Source organism: Nannospalax galili, unplaced genomic scaffold, assembly GCF_000622305.1.
Source record: "Nannospalax galili isolate Female #2095 unplaced genomic scaffold, S.galili_v1.0 scaffold1321, whole genome shotgun sequence".
NCBI lineage: Eukaryota > Metazoa > Chordata > Mammalia > Rodentia > Spalacidae > Nannospalax > Nannospalax galili.
In genome coordinates, this window is record NW_008344566.1 from 46,938 (window position 1) to 64,018 (window position 17,081).

Here is a 17,081-nt window from a genome sequence, read left to right on the forward strand (position 1 = left end):
GGGAGCCAAAAGTTTTGGGGGTGAGTTCTGTATAATTGTGGGTCATCCTGGAGGGGAGTAAAGGGACTGTGTCTCCATGTTTGTCTATAGAGATGCTATTGTGCAATGATGTTCAGGGAGGGGTGTGACCTTTTCCTTTCTGCCCTGGCTTTTCATCTGCAATGCATCCTTCTTGAGTCAGAACAGCACATGAGTCCCCATCCCTCTCTAAAAAGCTATTAACAATGAATGGTTGCTAGAGGGAAAGGTGTGAGTCACAAAAAAACACGAAAGTGGAAGGAGGATGTTTTGGAAACAATGGGGGCTCAGCCAGGATGAGCAAGGGGTAAGAGAAGGCTGTGGGAGTAAACACAGCCACAATACACTGCATGCACGTGTGAAGTTTTCAAAAAATAACAAACCAGCACATCTAAAGTAATTTGCTTGAACACAGCATTGGATCTCAGCAGAAGAGCCATTATACATCCAATAATGTCATTTCCCTAGATTTGTATTAAAAGTAGAGGCTGAAGTTCTGTTTAGAAGTGCACATCATTTGCTGTGGGTCTTACAAATGTCTCAGATGAGGGGTTAATTAGTTCTTAGGAGTAGAATATTTCAATATCTCATCTAACTCCAGGAATATCGTAAGGCTATTTCACAAGGATCTAGAACCACTCTTTGATTTCCAGCACAGGGATAGCAGGAAACTGGTGTAATTGGAGAAGTGACCTCAGGATGTAGTAGTGCCTCTCATGGAGCTATGAAGCCACTATGGGTGATGTCAGACTTTCCTAGGTGTAACTGAGAGGAGCTTAATCCTAAAGCACATCAGTTGACTCCAAATCAGTTGACAGATTCAACAAGCATAGATTGAAAGTATTCGAAAGAACTGTGCACACACTAAACGTGCAGTCAGTTTTCTTGTGCCTGTTCTCTAAACAGTACAATAAAGTCTTTCTAGAATTTATATTGCCTGTATGTTTCCAGGCCTAAAATGCTTACAAATTCACAATGCTTATTGCTTGGTACATCATGAACTATCTATCTGGTGATTTAAAAGATAAGAGAAGCTGGGTGTAGTGGCAAATGCCTGTAATCCCAGCACTTGGGGAGATGGAGGAAAGAGAATCAAGGTCATCCTGTGCTACATGGTGACACTGAGAACAGTCTGGGCTATAGGAGAATTGGTCTCAATAATGTATAAATAAGGATGTGTATAGATTATCTACAAATATTATACCACTTTTAATATAAAGGACTTGGGCCGCCTCAGATTTTGGTACCATAAGGGAACTAGAACCAGTCCTTTCACCCACTTTCCCATAAGTACCAAGGAATGGCTGTGCTTAATGTTGAAAGTACAAAGAAGATTGATTGTGAAGATAATCATGAGGTGTATGTCTTATAGACAAGGAAGAATATACAGGAAATAGTTTGGAGTGCCTATCCCCAAGAAGTTTATAACCCAGGGACAGTAAGATGGGTTCAAGTATGTCTAGTACAAGATAAACTAGTGATTTTCCGTGATGGAGACAATGAAGATGTTTAGAGGGGAAGGGGTGCTGCACTCAGAGGTGTGTGTGGGGCAGCCCATGGGGCCTGGGGCCCTGGTCACCTCATGTACCTTTTCTTCCTACAGGCTATCGAGATTCTTCTTTCTCTGATCATCATGGGACTTGGCGTTATACTAGTATTTAATTACCTCTTTTACTCCAAAAACTTTCCCCTCATGATCCTCACAGGATATCCATTCTGGGGAGCATTCATTGTAAGTACTATCTGTTAGGAGCTTTTCGGGAAATTGCTACAAAGTTTGACATGAATTATTTTAAGCTCTATTGCAATAAGTTTCATGAATATGCCCCTCTTCAGGACACCAAAAAGGCAGTCCACTCCATGGCAAAAGAATGATTCCATTGGTCGTCTACTATCCTCACAGAACTGCTCCGTGGTGTACATTTTTCCAAAGCTCATATGTATAGTACATTCCACACTATTAACCTGGGAGATTAACTGAGTAGACATGCTACTTCACCCCATGTAAATAAGGAGAGTGAATCTGAAAACTGGTAAGTGAAATATACATACTTAGTACTCACAGAATCAGAGTCATACATAATAATGGAACCACCAATATTGTTCTCAGTACAATGCTAGTTCCATCTAACCCCTACACTCTGTATTCCTAATCTTGTGCTGTATATTTAAGGGCAGATTCATTAAAGCATCTCACATTAGGACCTATAAAAGGGCAAAAATATTGTCTGCTTTACTGCTACTAAGTTCTTATAAATTAGAAACATGCTTGAGATGAGATTCATGAGTAAACACATGACTCAGCCACTGAACACCGAACTGAAATAAGGAATGAGACCATTGTCTCTATTAAACCAGTACTGTCTTTTTTGATATTTTATCATTTTAATTTTTGTGTGTATAGGAGTGTATTGCCTGAATGTAAGTGCACTTGTGCTGTGTAGTGCCAATGGAGGGCAGACGAAGGTATCAGATTTCCCTGGAACTAGAGTTACAGACTGTTGTTAGCTGCCACTTGGGTGCTGGTAATCGAACCCAGGTACTCTGTAAGAGCAGTCAGTGCTCTTAACCATTGAGCCATCTCTCCAGCACCCAAACCGGTACTGTCCTTTGATAGACATTAGCTTTCTATATCACATCTATATCTTGTATTTCAAGAGCAATTGGTAATGCTTTCCTTTTCCCAATATAATACTACAATTTGAATATGATTTTCAAATTACATATGCTCTAATTTTAAAGAATCAAACAGACCCACTCCTCACCTCCCCATTTTGTGACAGAATTTTTCCTATATGATTCTGAGAGATGAGATCTGAATGTATGGATTTTAATAAGATTCTGGTTGACTGCTTTTTAAAAATCCACTGTTTAGAAAAAAATTTACTGAAGACACAACTACATCTTTATAGTGTCCCAGGCCTGTATGTGCTGTCAAGCAAAGCCCTCTCTGAGAGAAGTGGTGAATGCTTTTACACTTGTGTTATGTGTTCCAGGAACTGTGTGAGGGTTTAATGGAGGACTCACCAGGCCTCAGGGGCAGAGAAGTAATTCAAATACACATTGTCACTAGCTCAGGTAGAAGGAAAGAATGCATCCCCTGGAAACGGCAAAGCATGAGCTAAGGGTGAGACATGGGAAAGAACAACAGAGAGAAGTCCATGATTGTTGCATTAAATGGGGCCACATTCTCATTGCCCATTCATCAGTTGATGGATGAGGTATTGTGAAGAGGGCAGCAATAACCATGGATGTGCAGGTATCTCTGTTGTAGAATTAAGAGTTCCTTGGGTGTATACTCAAGAGTGGTACAGCTGGATCATATGATGCGGGATGGAAGAGAGAAAGAAATGGATAGGGGTGAACACGATCTCAGTAGATTGCAGATATGTTGTGAAGTTGCAAAAACAAGTCTTTAAAAAATGAGACCACAAACAGAAAGTAGAGCCACGTTGTGCCAGCCCTCCTGGGTCATGAAAGGATGTGTAACTTCAACATAAGAGGAAATATTAGCTCTTGGCAATTTCTAAAGAGGGTGGTGACATTGAAAGGCTTGTTCTCATTAAAAGAACATATCCTTGTGTTCTTGAGTGGCAAATTAACTCAACAGCCATCCTGGGAAAACCAACTGGGAAATACTGTGAATTAGCTGGACAGCAATGACAATAACAGAGGACAGCTTTGAAAGTGACTTGGAGGTAGGCAGGCCATGTGAGTTAGAGGAAGGTACCGACAGAAACTTTTCTGATCCTCTGTGCTACAGTATAAGGATTTTAGATTTCAAGATCCAAATGTCCTCAGGTGCCAATATCAAATCCTAGAGATGGAATTAAAACAAGGACTCAGCCCCTTCCTCCTTAATGCTCACGAAAGACTAGATGGTCTGGGTAGTTTACAAACAGTTTTAAATCCAAAGATGACTGTGTGCAAACAGGTCAAAAGCGTCACCTGCTAACTTTTGCTTTTTTTTCTTCTTAACAGTTTCTTCTCACAGGATTTGTCACAATATTCAATGACAAATCAAAACAAATTCTGGTAAGTCACTTTTATGACTTCTCTGTAATTTCAAATCTATTTGGTTTGTATTATCCGTGGCTTAAACATTTTAGTATTTCTCGGAAAAATCTAATTTACGGTAAAAATCATGCCACCATTAGCCCTGGATGCTTACACTTGTTCCCATTTCCCTGGTCAAGGAAACTGACCATTCACTAGAAATCATTATATATTGCTATAACTAAGCAATTCTTAAATGGGAGTAGTTTGTTCCTTCTCCTCCCCCAAGAAATAGTTCACAATGTCTAAAGATATTTTTTGGTGGTCATAACTGGGTAGAGGGTACAAATGGCAGGTAAAGGGTAGGAGCCAGGGATGTCTTAAGCATCCTTTCAGACACTGGAAGGCCTCCTATGACAACAGGAGTCACCCGAAAAGCTCTAGAGACGGAAGTGGGCATAATGCATGGGGTAGGAATGCTAAGCAAGGCATTGGGACAACTGGTTTTTCATCATAGCTCTTCTACCAAGTGTAAAATTTCTCAGTCACTTGATTCTTAAATCCCATCCATCTTTAAAACAGGGGTAACAAGTGACCTGCCTTACATTATAATCCCATTATAAGGATCAGATAAGACTGATGCTGGGTGATTGCACATCTAGAGACTTTAATCTATTAGATGTTTTGTGTGAGCAAAATAGAGCCTGGAGACACAAAAGGTTTACGATGGAATGAGATGGCGTATATAGGCATGTCCCTTTTTATTTTTTGTCAAAGCCAGTTTGCAATATAGATCTCACTTTATGATTAAGCAGTCATAAATGTACTTCCAAATCTTGCCACACTATGCTGCACACAGCTTTAGGAAAAGGCTCTGTAAATGCATTACTGCATTTCCAACCACAACAGATGTAACACAACATGCTGAGATATTTTTGCCCTTTTGAAGTAGTAAAAGTGAGTCGTGAAGAAAATAGTACAATGTCCCCCTTCTTGTAAGGAACTCAGATACACATACCTCCCCCATCAAGTATGCTTGGAATGAATAAAAGGAATCAACTTCTTATGCCTTCCATGTTGGAACACTGAGATCAACAAAGGGACTTTTTAATTCCCCCAGTACCAATTTTACCATCTTTAAAAATGTTCATGAGTTTGCTGGTCATCATTAAATGAATTCTCTTGAGGCAAATATAGGAGTCACATGACAGTGGGGTGTCAGTTGTTCCATGCATCTTTATACATCTGGGGCCTAATGCCATGTCTGGCACATATTTAGTAGACACTAAATTTATAGGAAATAAACGAAAGGGTACTACCCTAAAGTCATTCTCATTTTTAAAGGTAGAAATTGAGATTCTGATAGATTAATTAGTACAAGTTCTAATGAAACCAAGACTCAAAATCAAGTCCGATTTCCAGGTTGAACTGCTTTCTTGCACACCTGGTCCTTCCGATTGTCAAAGATGGTTTGCTGCTGAAGTGAACATTTTCAGTCTCAATAACCACAAAGCAGTGTTGGCCCATTCTAAACCTGGGCTCGTCTTATGACCTGAATCAAAATTTAATTATCAAGTCTTCTGATAACATTGACCTGATGAAATTTCTAAAAATATTAAAGAGTTCTAGCAATTTCTTTCAATGTGTTTTAACTTTGGCTTAGTTTTTATGTACTTGATCATTCTTTGAAATGGTTTTCCAGGGACAAGGAGTCGTGAGCATGAATACCATCAGTATCCTGGCTGCCTTGGCTGGGACTGCTTTGATCCTTATCAGCTTTACACAACAACACAAATTCTGCCAGATGCCATCCCTTGAAGGAACATGTGTCATAGGTAGAACACTTCTCCTTGTAAGTAATTTAGTTTTGAATGAGGAATCTGCTTAATATTAAGCCAATCTGTGTCCACGACACAATGACGAATTGGTTTTTACGCCGGTAATGGAATCTGTATCAACATCTGAACTGACTCCTCAGAGAGCCTGTTGAATGACAGTAAAGTTGGTTCTGCAGCTGAACTCTCAGGATTTCTATCCCTGGTTTTAGCTCAATCATGCGAGCTTGTGATGATCTTGGCTTGACAGGTAGACTCCCCACACCTTAGTTTGCCCCTTGTAGAAAATTAATAATAGCTGCTTCACTGAGATGTGGTGAGGACTATTTAAAATAATACCTGGTTGGGGGCTAGAGAGATGGCTGGTTAAGAACACTGACTGTTTCTCTTGAAGAAGACCTGAGTTCGAATCCCAGCATCCACATAGCAGCTAACAACTGTCAGTAACTCCAGTTCCAGGGGATCCAACAGCCTCTTCTGTCCTCTGCAGGCATTGCGTAACACGGGTACACTTACACATATGCAAGCAATACAGGCACACACATAAAATAAAATAAAAATAATAAATAAAATATTTAAATAAATAAATAATAATACCTGGTAAAGAGTCAATAGTCATGAGATTTAGGTATTATTATTTACATCAATTGGATTAAATTTTACCTTTCCACTGATCAAAGAGTGCTCAATTGACATGAGACAAAATACAGTGCAGTGGGAGAAAGTGTGTAAGAAGTGAGGCATTTCAATCATTTTAACACATGATTTAATCATTTTATATAATTGCATAAATTTTATTCAGTAAGGCAAATGAGATATTCCTTTACCAAGACAAATAAAGACACAGCTTAAGTGTCTATAGTTTTAAGTAGCATATGAAATTATTTTTATTCTTATTTATTTTACATTTATTTATTTTGGGGAGGGGTAATGTATGTGGGTGCACCAATACCATAATGCAGGTGAAGGTCAGAGGACAACTTGCAGAAGTTTGTTCTCTCCATCCACCATGTGTTTCTGGGGGATCAAACTCAGGTTGTCAGGCTTAGTATCAAGTGCCTTTACCTGCTGAGCCATCTTACTTGTCCTGACATTATTTTTAATCATGTCAAAGATTACAATAGGCCTTTGTTTCTGATCCATAAGCAAACATCAGGGTTATAATCTATTCCCACCAACTGCATCTTGAAGACTTGGGTCCTAAAATTTTTAAATTTGAACCATTTAGGACAGAAGTAAAGTAGAGTCATGGTAAGGAAATGGAAGAGAACTATCAACCACTAAATGTGAGATTTTTTTTTTTAATGTGTATGAGTGTATTACTTGCATGTGGTATCATGCAATACCCAAGGAGGTCAGAAGAGGGTGTCCGATTCCCTTGGAACTGGAGTTACAGATGGTTGCTAGCTGCCATGTGGGTACTGGGAACCAAACCCAGGGCCTCTGCAAGAACAGGCAGTGCTCTTAACCACTGAGCCATCTCTCCAGACCCATAAGATCTTATTTAATCACCATAATCACCCACTGAAGTGGACTAAAAGACCTTTTCATGTGTCCTGAGATAAATTCCAGAATTAGATTTAGGTTACTATGGAAAGTCAGAAAACAATTATAAAGGCTAAGAGCCTGCCCCAATTGGTCCAAGTACATATGATATAAGCTTCTCAAAGACCTGGACCAGTCTTATTCTGTTCAAAGGCAGAAGCCAAGGATTTGGATACAGCAGGGTCTGCACACAATTCAGTTTTAGCAACAAAGGTGACATCTAAGCTTATGGATGTATTCAAAGGAAACTGAGGTTCAGAGAGCTTCAGTCATGTGTTCAAGATAAGTGTAACCCAATTTTACCCAGCTTTCCTGCTTCTAATATTTAATAAGCTTTGGATACCACACTATACCATCATGCCTCTCAAAATAATTATTACCTGAAAGCGACATCTGCAAAATGGCAATGTGTACAGTATATTCATTTTGCAGATATGTTTTATCTGACTCACATGAGTGAAAATATAACTGAAAATTTCACTTCGAAAATGTGCATATCTAGCTTCCTTAGGAAAAAGAAAAACCAGCATCAAAGTACCATGTTTCCACATAGAAACAATTCATTGGAACTGAACGGCAGAATTTCTCGCCACTGTCTCACCTCACGTTTGGCTTTAGATGCTATAGATGCTATCTTGACCCTATTGACGTTGGAGCTTGTTACCCAGGCCTTACCAGAAAGACATAGAAAGTATGCAATGTCTACCAGCTAGAGAACATCAGAAATACGTGTTTTACCTAACTTGGTCCTGGATTGTAATAAGCTTTTGTCTTCTGTATCTAAAATGAGGCTGTTTTGTTCTAAATATGATTTATTTTCCTCCTTTTCTGCAGGGAATTTTGTCAGTCTTACTAATTGTCACCATAGCAGAGCTCAGCATCTCTGTGACTATTGTATTCTTTAGGAGCAAGTGCTGGACAAGTTCAAATAAGGTATGTTCAAGGTTGCCAGGAGACCTAATTCTGTTTGTGTGTGTCTGTGTGTGTGTGTGTGTGTGCACACACACATGCACCTGTGTGTCTGTGTGTCTGTGTGTGTGTGTGTGCGTGCACACGCATGCCACAGTGTTCAGGTGGAAGCTGGAGAAAACCCTCTGGAGTTGGTCCTCACTTCTACCTTGTTTTGAGGCAAGGTCTCACCTGTTGTTCACTGCTGCATTCTCCAGGCTAGCTGGCCTACAAGCTTTTAGAGGTTCTCCTGTCTGTAAGCCTCCACCTCTATCTAAGGGTACACTGGGTAAAAAGAGGCTTATGCTACTACATTTCACCTGAAGGCAGTCAGGCTTGCACACAAGCACTTAGCCACTGAGCCATGTCTCAAGCCTGAGAACTGCTTCTTACTGGCACACTCCACAGTGACTCCTGTTAGTGGGCATAGCAGCATGCTCAGATACTGAACTTCTAAATTTAGGAAGGTCAGAGAGGGGCTGAGCTTAAGACTGGAGCTTGCCCTACTCTCTGAGGTAACTTGCCTTCCATTCCTTTCCTAGCTACTGTCCTGTCATCCTTGTTCATACATAATTCTTTACTTGCCCCACCCCCCGCCAAAATGCAAGAAATACAGAACTTTGTGGGACACTCATAACACTGTGACATGGGCACTTATACATTCACTGATTATTTACTATGTCAGTCACTGTGATAACTTGAGTACCAACTTAACCAAAAATTATATTAATACCCTCATTCTCCATAGGAAAGAACCAAGGCATAAAGAGGTTAGTTAACATTTTCAGTATCACAGAACATCAGGATTCTGACTTGTGTGGTACAGCTCCAGACCTTGCTTTCTAAGTTACACCACCACTCTTTATTTGGTGTGGGTTTGTTTGTCTATTTGTTTGCTTATTTGGGTTTTTTGTTTGTTTAGTTTTCTTTTTTAGAGACAGGGTCTCCCTGTAGCCCAGCTGATCTGGAACACTTTATATAGACCAAGTTGGCCTCCATCTTACAGAGATCTGCCTGCCCCTGCCTCCTAAGTGCTGGAATTAAAAGTATATCCCACCACGCTGACACTTGCTTTTTAAAAAGATTTTATTCATTACATATATATATATATGAGTGTATTGCCTACATGTATGTAAGTGATGTATGTAAATGCACCTGTGTAGTGCAATGCCTATGAGGGTCAGAAGAGGATGTCATATTCCTGGAACTGGAGTTACAGATGGTTGTTAGCCACCGTGTGGGTGCTGGGGATTGAACCCAGGTCTTCTGCAAGAGCAGTCACTGCTCTTAACTACTGAGCCATCCCTCCAGCCCAACGCTTGCTTTCCAAGTCAACTTTAGACATTCAAATGCACTCATTTTTAGTGTATCATTGTAAGAATTTTGACAAAGTGTACATACATACCTGTTCACCTATCATCACAGTGAAGATACAGTTCTGTCCTATCATCTCAAAAGTTTTAATTTGCATTTCCCAACCATTGCTTATTTGCAGGGATAGAATTTGGAGAAGTGCTTATATGCCTTTACCCATTTTTAAGTTAGGTTGTTCATTTGTTGTTGATGAGTTGTAGTGTTTTAATATATACACTTTAGTAATTCATTATTGACTGCACGGTTTGCAAATATTTCCCCCCTGTATCCCTGCAGACTGTAATTTTATTTACATTCTTGACAGCATTTCCAATGCAGTCTGAGCTACTTATTTTTATCAAGTATATGTATTTTTTTCTTTTGTTGTCATATGCTCATGTGTGTGGTATTGTGATATGTGGTGTGTGCATGTGTTTGTGTGGTTTGTGCACATGCATGTGTATATGCACATGTGTGAGCTTATATGTGGAGGCACAAGGCCCACACTGGGTCTATCCTCAACTAGTCTCCATTCTTCTTTTAGAGACAGAGTCTTACACCGAACTGAGGCCTGTGGATTTAGGTAGGATGGCTAAGGAATGGAGCCACGGCCTCCATCCCCCCAAGGCTGGGCTCTCGGGAATATGCCGCCATGCTCAACATTTTCACATGGGTTCTGAGAATCTGAACTCAGATCTTCATGTTGAGGCAGCAGGCACTTTACCAACTGAGCCCTCTCCCAGGCCCTCTTCTGTTGTCTTCTCCATGAACTCTTTGCCAAATTCAATTGTGATGATAAATCTTGATTGCCAACTTGATTGGACTCAGAAGAGTCTGGGTTACTAAAGCATGCCTATGAGCTTGTCTGGGAGGGCTTTTCCAGAAAGGAAAGAGTGAAGATTTGCCCTGAACATGGACAATGCCACTCTAGGGCAACGGAAATGAAGAGGGACAAGGCCCCACTAGGGCACATTTTTAGCTTTTAAGTTTAATCCTCGATCCACTTTGAGTTAATTTTTGTATATGGTATTGGGAAAAGGGTTCAATTATTCATTCTTTGGCATGTGGCAGTCCAATTTTCCTACTGCTGTTTGTCATAGAAGACTGTCCTTTCCCACAGAATGATCCTGGCACCACTGTTGAACTCAATTAACCCTATATGTGTTGGTCTGGGCTTACTTTTTTATCTACTCTTCCCTCTTACCATAGCTTTATGGTAAGTTTCAGAGCTGAGAGTTATTATTTTTCAGATATTCTTCTATTTCAATGATTTTGTTTACTCAGAGTCCCTTAAGGTCCCCTATATGTGAGAAAGAGTTTTTATATAACTGAGGAAAAGGTTATTTGTATTTTGACAAGGATAATATTGAATCTGTACAGTTCTGTGCTCAGCACTGACCTATTTTAAGGCTTTCTCTACATGGGATGCTCTCCACTTGTTTAGGTCTTCCAATTACTTCCAGCAATGTTTTGGGGGCTTAGCAGAGAAGTTTTCCATCCCCTTAATTTGACATTTTTCTTAAGTATGTAATTCTTTTAAAGGATACTATAAATGAAATTACTTTTTAACTTCCTGAGGATGGTTATTTTTATTGAAACAACAATAATATTATACCTTAAACAGTGCTTAATTCTTTGGTTAACTCTAGTAGCTTATGAATTTAGAGGGATTTTTCTATATAGCATGATCATGCTATTTGCAAGTTGGGATAGCTTGTCTTCTTTTCTGATTTGGGTAAGTTTTACTTCCTACCTAGAACTCAGTGCAAGCTTGAATACCAATACTGAAAGCAGGCATTGTTGCCTACTACTAATATTCTATTAAATGATGCCATATTAAAAAGACTCCTAATGACCTATACCCATAGATTAGTGCAAATCTCAGTGTTCATCAGAGAAGCTCCTTCTTTCAGTAGAAGGCAGTTAACACAGAGACTCACAACTGGTTAACAGGGGCAATAAGAAACTGTGGGGTGCTCAGCCCTAATTGGGACTTCTCTATCACACTCCTCTGCCCAAGGCTCTAGGATCTTCGTAGAAAGGGGGTTGGAAAGATTGTAAGAGCCATAGGTAGTGGGGATCTACAAGGAAGTTGCACATATGCACTCATAGCAATTGTGACAGCACCCACAAGATCTACTCAAGTTCAAGCCAGACTAAATCCCTATATGAAGGGAAAATAGGCATGAAATCTCACCTCTGGCTGAGGATTTATTGGATTTAATAGCTGCTGGGAGAGGAAGAGTCAATTTTCTTTAAGGGTATGTATAGTTTCTGGGCAGGTTTCATACCCAAGAGTATTTGAGCAACCCAAACTGGACTCCAAGGAATAATAATAATCATAAAAACAACACGAATTTGGGTGGGTAAGGAGGTGGGGGTGGATCTGGGAGTTCATGGAGGGAGGAATATGATGAAAATACATAATAAGAATATTATTGTAGGGCCGGAGAGATGGCTCAGCAATTAAGAGCACTGGCTACTCTTGCAGAAGACCCCAATTCAATTCCCAGAACCCACATGGCAGCTAACAACAATCTGTAATTCCAACTCCAAGGAAATCCAATACCCTCTTCTGACCTCCATGGGCATTGCACAACATGGGCGCACTTATATACATGCAGGTGATACATTCATACACATAAAACATTTTAAAAATAATAAATATTTTTTAAAGAATTATCTTTTAAGAATGTTAAAGGGTATTAAATTTGTCAAATGCTTTTTCTTCTTCAAGTGAGATGACTGTATAGTTTGGGGTTATATTATAATAATGTGATTTACACATACTGATTTTCGTAAGTTGAACCTACTTTGTATTTTGGGCAAAAACTCAATGGATCATATGAATATTCTCTTTGATATGCTGTTAGACTCAATTTACTTTTATTTCATTGAAATTTTGTGTTGACTTTATGTGGGCTATTGTGCTATAAGTTTCTTTACTTGTGATACCTTTATCTGATTTCATATTAAGGTAATGATAGTCTCATTGAATATGTTGGCAATATTCTTCCAATCAGGTTTTCTTCAATTTTTGAAGAGTTTTCACATATTCTATTAAATGTATTATTTCGTATTTTTATTATGTGTGATGTTTACATTTTTTCCAAATTCAGTTGTTTATGAACTAATACACTATGATCTTATTGAACTTGCTTACAAGTTTTGTAGTTTTGTATAGAGGTCCTAGAGTTTTCTAGGTAAACAACTCTTTTTCCTGTGAAGCCATTTTTAATTCCAAACTTTGTTTTGTTCTTCTGAGTTAAATATACTGTGTAGGGTCTCCAATACAACGTTTAACAATGTGTTATATCTATATTTTGTTTCTGATCTTTGGATTAAATAATCCAATATCGTACCCTTAAATATTGCATTATCTACAGGCTTTATGCAGAGTAAGTTTGCTCTGCTTTGAATATTTATTATAAATGGCTGCTGGCTCTAACTTTCATTGTATGCTTATATCCCTATGGTATATGTTTACATTATATTTATTACACAACTACAGAGAAGTACCAAAACCAGTTGGAGGCCCTGCAGGAAAAGTATTACAATAAATTACTCACACTAAGTAATTGTTCAGTTTAGTTCTGTTAATACTGCTTTTTATTCTGTTCTTGCATAGAAATGTGCAGAGTGGAACAGGTGATTCAAAGACACTGTAACATGAACCCTGATTTCAAGATAAAAGGAGAAAATTCCTCTATACTGACTACTATTTAAATGCACTATTTCTTTTTCTTTTCTTTTTTTTGTCTTTTTGAGACAGGGTCTCCCTGTAGCCCCAACTGTCCTGGAATTCACTATGTAGGCCAGGCTAGCCTCAAACTCACAAAGATCTGCCTGTTTCTTATGATCATCAGTAGTAGCCGCCCTCAGGTAGCACAACCAACATGGTTATCATAAGAAAGTATAGGTCAGAAGGGGAATGCAGGAGCTAGTGTTCTACTACAAGTTGACATCTCTGTGACACTCATCTGGTTACTTAACATTGCAGAACTTCAGCCTTCTCGGTGATAAAACAAGGATAAAGACCTCATAATGATGTTTTAACAATTACTTGCAATGAATTTTGAACCTTGCCTGCCACCTAGTAATCACTTAGTCATCATTAAGGATGAGGAAATCTAAAATAATAGTGCTTAAGATTTGAATAAACAAAATTTGGATAAACGAGAATACAAAAAAAACTTTTCAAAAAGATGTTTATCATTTATCCTGTTATAATCGGGCCTCTAATGGAATTGAAATATGGGCAGTGGAAATAAGAGAATGCATATACTCTTGATCTATACTTGCCATTAACCCACTGCCTGAGTATGGTGAAGTTCATTTAATCACTGAGTTCCCACCACTTTGCCAAATACAAAAAAAAAAAAAAAAAAGTGTATTCTGAGCCTATGGACAATCTCAGAAAGGGCACAAACTGGTAGACTACAGTGAAAACTCCTTTGAAACAGGTGAAGAATAGTTTCAGAAAGAACAGGAACAGGAGGCACTGATGGAAGGTTGCATCGAATATTAGACCTCTCTTAAGTGTAAAGGCAGATCCAGGTTTCCTAGGGTCTCATAACCCCTGGTATTTTCTAGCGGCTCATCACCTGCCATCATACCTTGCTGTGTCATGACTTTGTGACCACTGTTCCCACTACCTGAATTTTGTCTCTGGTCTTACTTCATCTTCACTTTCTTGCCTAAGGAATTCCCACTCATCTATCAAGAGGTTAAATATCACCTTTCCTCTGAGGTCTTTCTTGGCTTTAGAATTAGGTCAGCATCCCTGTTCCCATAAATAATCTATTACCTATTTCTATTAATGGGCATTGTGCTCAGTGATTTTATTACTTTCTACTTATATATTGGTCTGCATGTAATTGTGAGCACTTTAAGGGAAAACTCATCTGACTATCTTTGATCACCAACATTTAGTTTATCTACATCATCAATAAATCATAGATTAGAACTTCATACACAAGTATTAACTTGATGGCTTAAAATATCCTAGAAATTTTATGCTGTTCAGTACGAGAGAAATATCTGAGGCAATCTTAATCAAATTCTCCTGTTCAATATTTAAGATAATAAAGATAATGACTTATCCAAATGAATGATGATGGATAGATGGTAAAGGCAGGAAAGGTACTTGTCTTTTGACCCCTCATCTGTTTCCTACCTACAATCTTACATGAGAGATGAAAAATAATTGTAGGATACAGAAAGAAAATGGCATTGAAGATTATTCTGTCTGTCATTTTAATACCCTCCTGTTCCCTTGGTATTACAGGCTGTGTTTTTCTTTCCTTCGGATATTCATCCATACACTGAACAGCCTGCCCCAGAAGATAATGCTCAGTTACAATTTGAGCTTCAAGGAAAATCTCCCTTGGATGATACAACTTCAAGCATGCAAGCCATTTTCTTAGGAGGTTATGCTTTCTTCAAGTTAAGAGTCTCAAGAAGTCCTTTATTTCCTCCAAATATCCCACAGACAAGTAGTAAAGGTACATCTTCTATACACATTCCAGATGAAGAAGAGTGTATTCATCCACTTTTCAAATCTGCAAGGGAAGAGACTGAGCTGTACCCTTTACCTCCCATAGTAGAGCCAAGGTCTTCAGAAAATATTCTTACTCAGCAAAATTCTAGAACGAATCAGCTGAAGGATAAGGACCTGGAATCTGCTATATGGCAAACCTCTAAAATGAATGCCAAATCACTTGAAGATGAAATCATTTCAATCCAACTTCTTAAAAGGCCATCTTCACATAATCTGGCTTTGTTACCTGATGATTTATCATCCCAAACTCTAATAGAAGCCCTGTCAACACAGGTCTTGCAGTCTAAACCCCCATCATCTTATATTTTAGAGTCTTTTGATCTGACAAATGAAGATTTCCTCTCTCAAGAAATATCATCTAAAGAAACTCCATCCCAAGACATACTAACTCAAGACAAAGTACCCCAAGATACACCATACCAAGACTCACTAACTCAAGAGGTACCGTCCCAAGATACTCCATCCCAAGACACACCATACCAAGAATCACCATCTCAAGATACTCCATCCCAAGATATACCATACCAAGACTCATTAACTCAAGAGGTACCATCCCAAGGTACTTCATCCCAAGACACATTATACCAAGACTCACTGATTTGAGATATGTCATACCAAGATACTCCATCCCAAGACATACCATACCAAGACTCACTGACTCAAGATGTGCCATACCAAGATGCTCCATCTCAAAGCATTCCACACCAAGATTCACTAACTCAAGACACATCGTCCCATGACATACAATACCAATATGTGCTATCTGAAGACAAAACATCCCAAACCATACCAACCCAAGATATGTCATCCCAAGACATGTCATCCTAAGAATTTCAAATACAAAACACTCAACTTCAAAGTGAGCAATCTTCAGAAATAATTTATCAAGACATCCAAACAGAAGTAATGGAACTGACCCAAGAATGGAAAGCTACTGAAGGCAAGAAATCCTCGAGAAGATTTTCCTTAGACCTGCAAGTCAAACATGGGCAGTTCCCTCCAAAGAGACATTCCTTAGACCTGCAACGCAAAGGTGAGCAGTTCCCAAGGAGATATTTCTTAGACATACAAAGGAAAACTTCAAGACAGAAATCTATAGATCAGCAAATCAAAGGCTGGCTAGCCCCAAAGAAGCACACCACCACCCAGACACAAGATGTATATACTCAAACCTCAGAGCAGTTCCCATATCAGCAAGATAAAGATCAGGAAGTCAAAGAGAAGGAGGTCCCAATACAACAATCCCAAGTTAGGTAAAATGAAGACAAAAAAGCCATTGAAGAAAAATCTCCAGAGGAAGAGCCCAAAGATCAGGAGGCTGACAAGGAGCAGCCCCCAGAGCGACGAGCTCAAGCTGGACTAGTTGAAGAGTGGCAGACCCAAGAGGAGAAATCCCCAAAGACCCAGTCCCCAAACTGGCGAGTGGAAAGACAACCAGTGTTAGTAATGAGAACTCCAAAGAAACTCTGTCAGGATTGGGACTTCCAAAGCAAGGGATACCAAGGCCTTCAATCCCCAGAAAAGTCATGTTCATACTAGACAACTCCAAGTTGGCAATTCACCAGCAAGGGATCCCAAGACTGGAGAAGTCAAGGTTGGAGGAACAAAGACTGGAAAGCATAAGAATGGCAGTTTGAAGTTCAGCCTTCCCTTGAATGGGAATCCCAAGAACTGTTAGAAAGAGAATCCCTAAGGCAAAAAGCTCTATACCAAGAAACTCACAGTCCTGCAGCCCAACATGACCAAGACTGTCAATTACAAAAGTTTCTATTACATGTAGGCCTCTGCCAAGACAATGGGCAGCAAAAGTTGGAATCCAGTGTCAT

The 17,081-nt window shown here is 39.2% G+C and overlaps 1 protein-coding gene across 1 annotated transcript in view; it reads left to right on the forward strand.

Moving 5' to 3' along the window:
- Nucleotides 1-16,794, forward strand: part of Ms4a14 (membrane spanning 4-domains A14) — a 16,996-nt gene extending 202 nt beyond the window's left edge. The window contains 7 exon segments of the mRNA XM_029567185.1: nucleotides 1-20; nucleotides 1,622-1,750; nucleotides 4,000-4,053; nucleotides 5,717-5,866; nucleotides 8,229-8,327; nucleotides 14,983-15,814; nucleotides 16,085-16,794. Of these exon segments, the coding sequence (XP_029423045.1) occupies nucleotides 1-20; nucleotides 1,622-1,750; nucleotides 4,000-4,053; nucleotides 5,717-5,866; nucleotides 8,229-8,327; nucleotides 14,983-15,814; nucleotides 16,085-16,794 (1,994 nt within the window).
- Nucleotides 16,795-17,081: the final 287 nt, after the last annotated feature.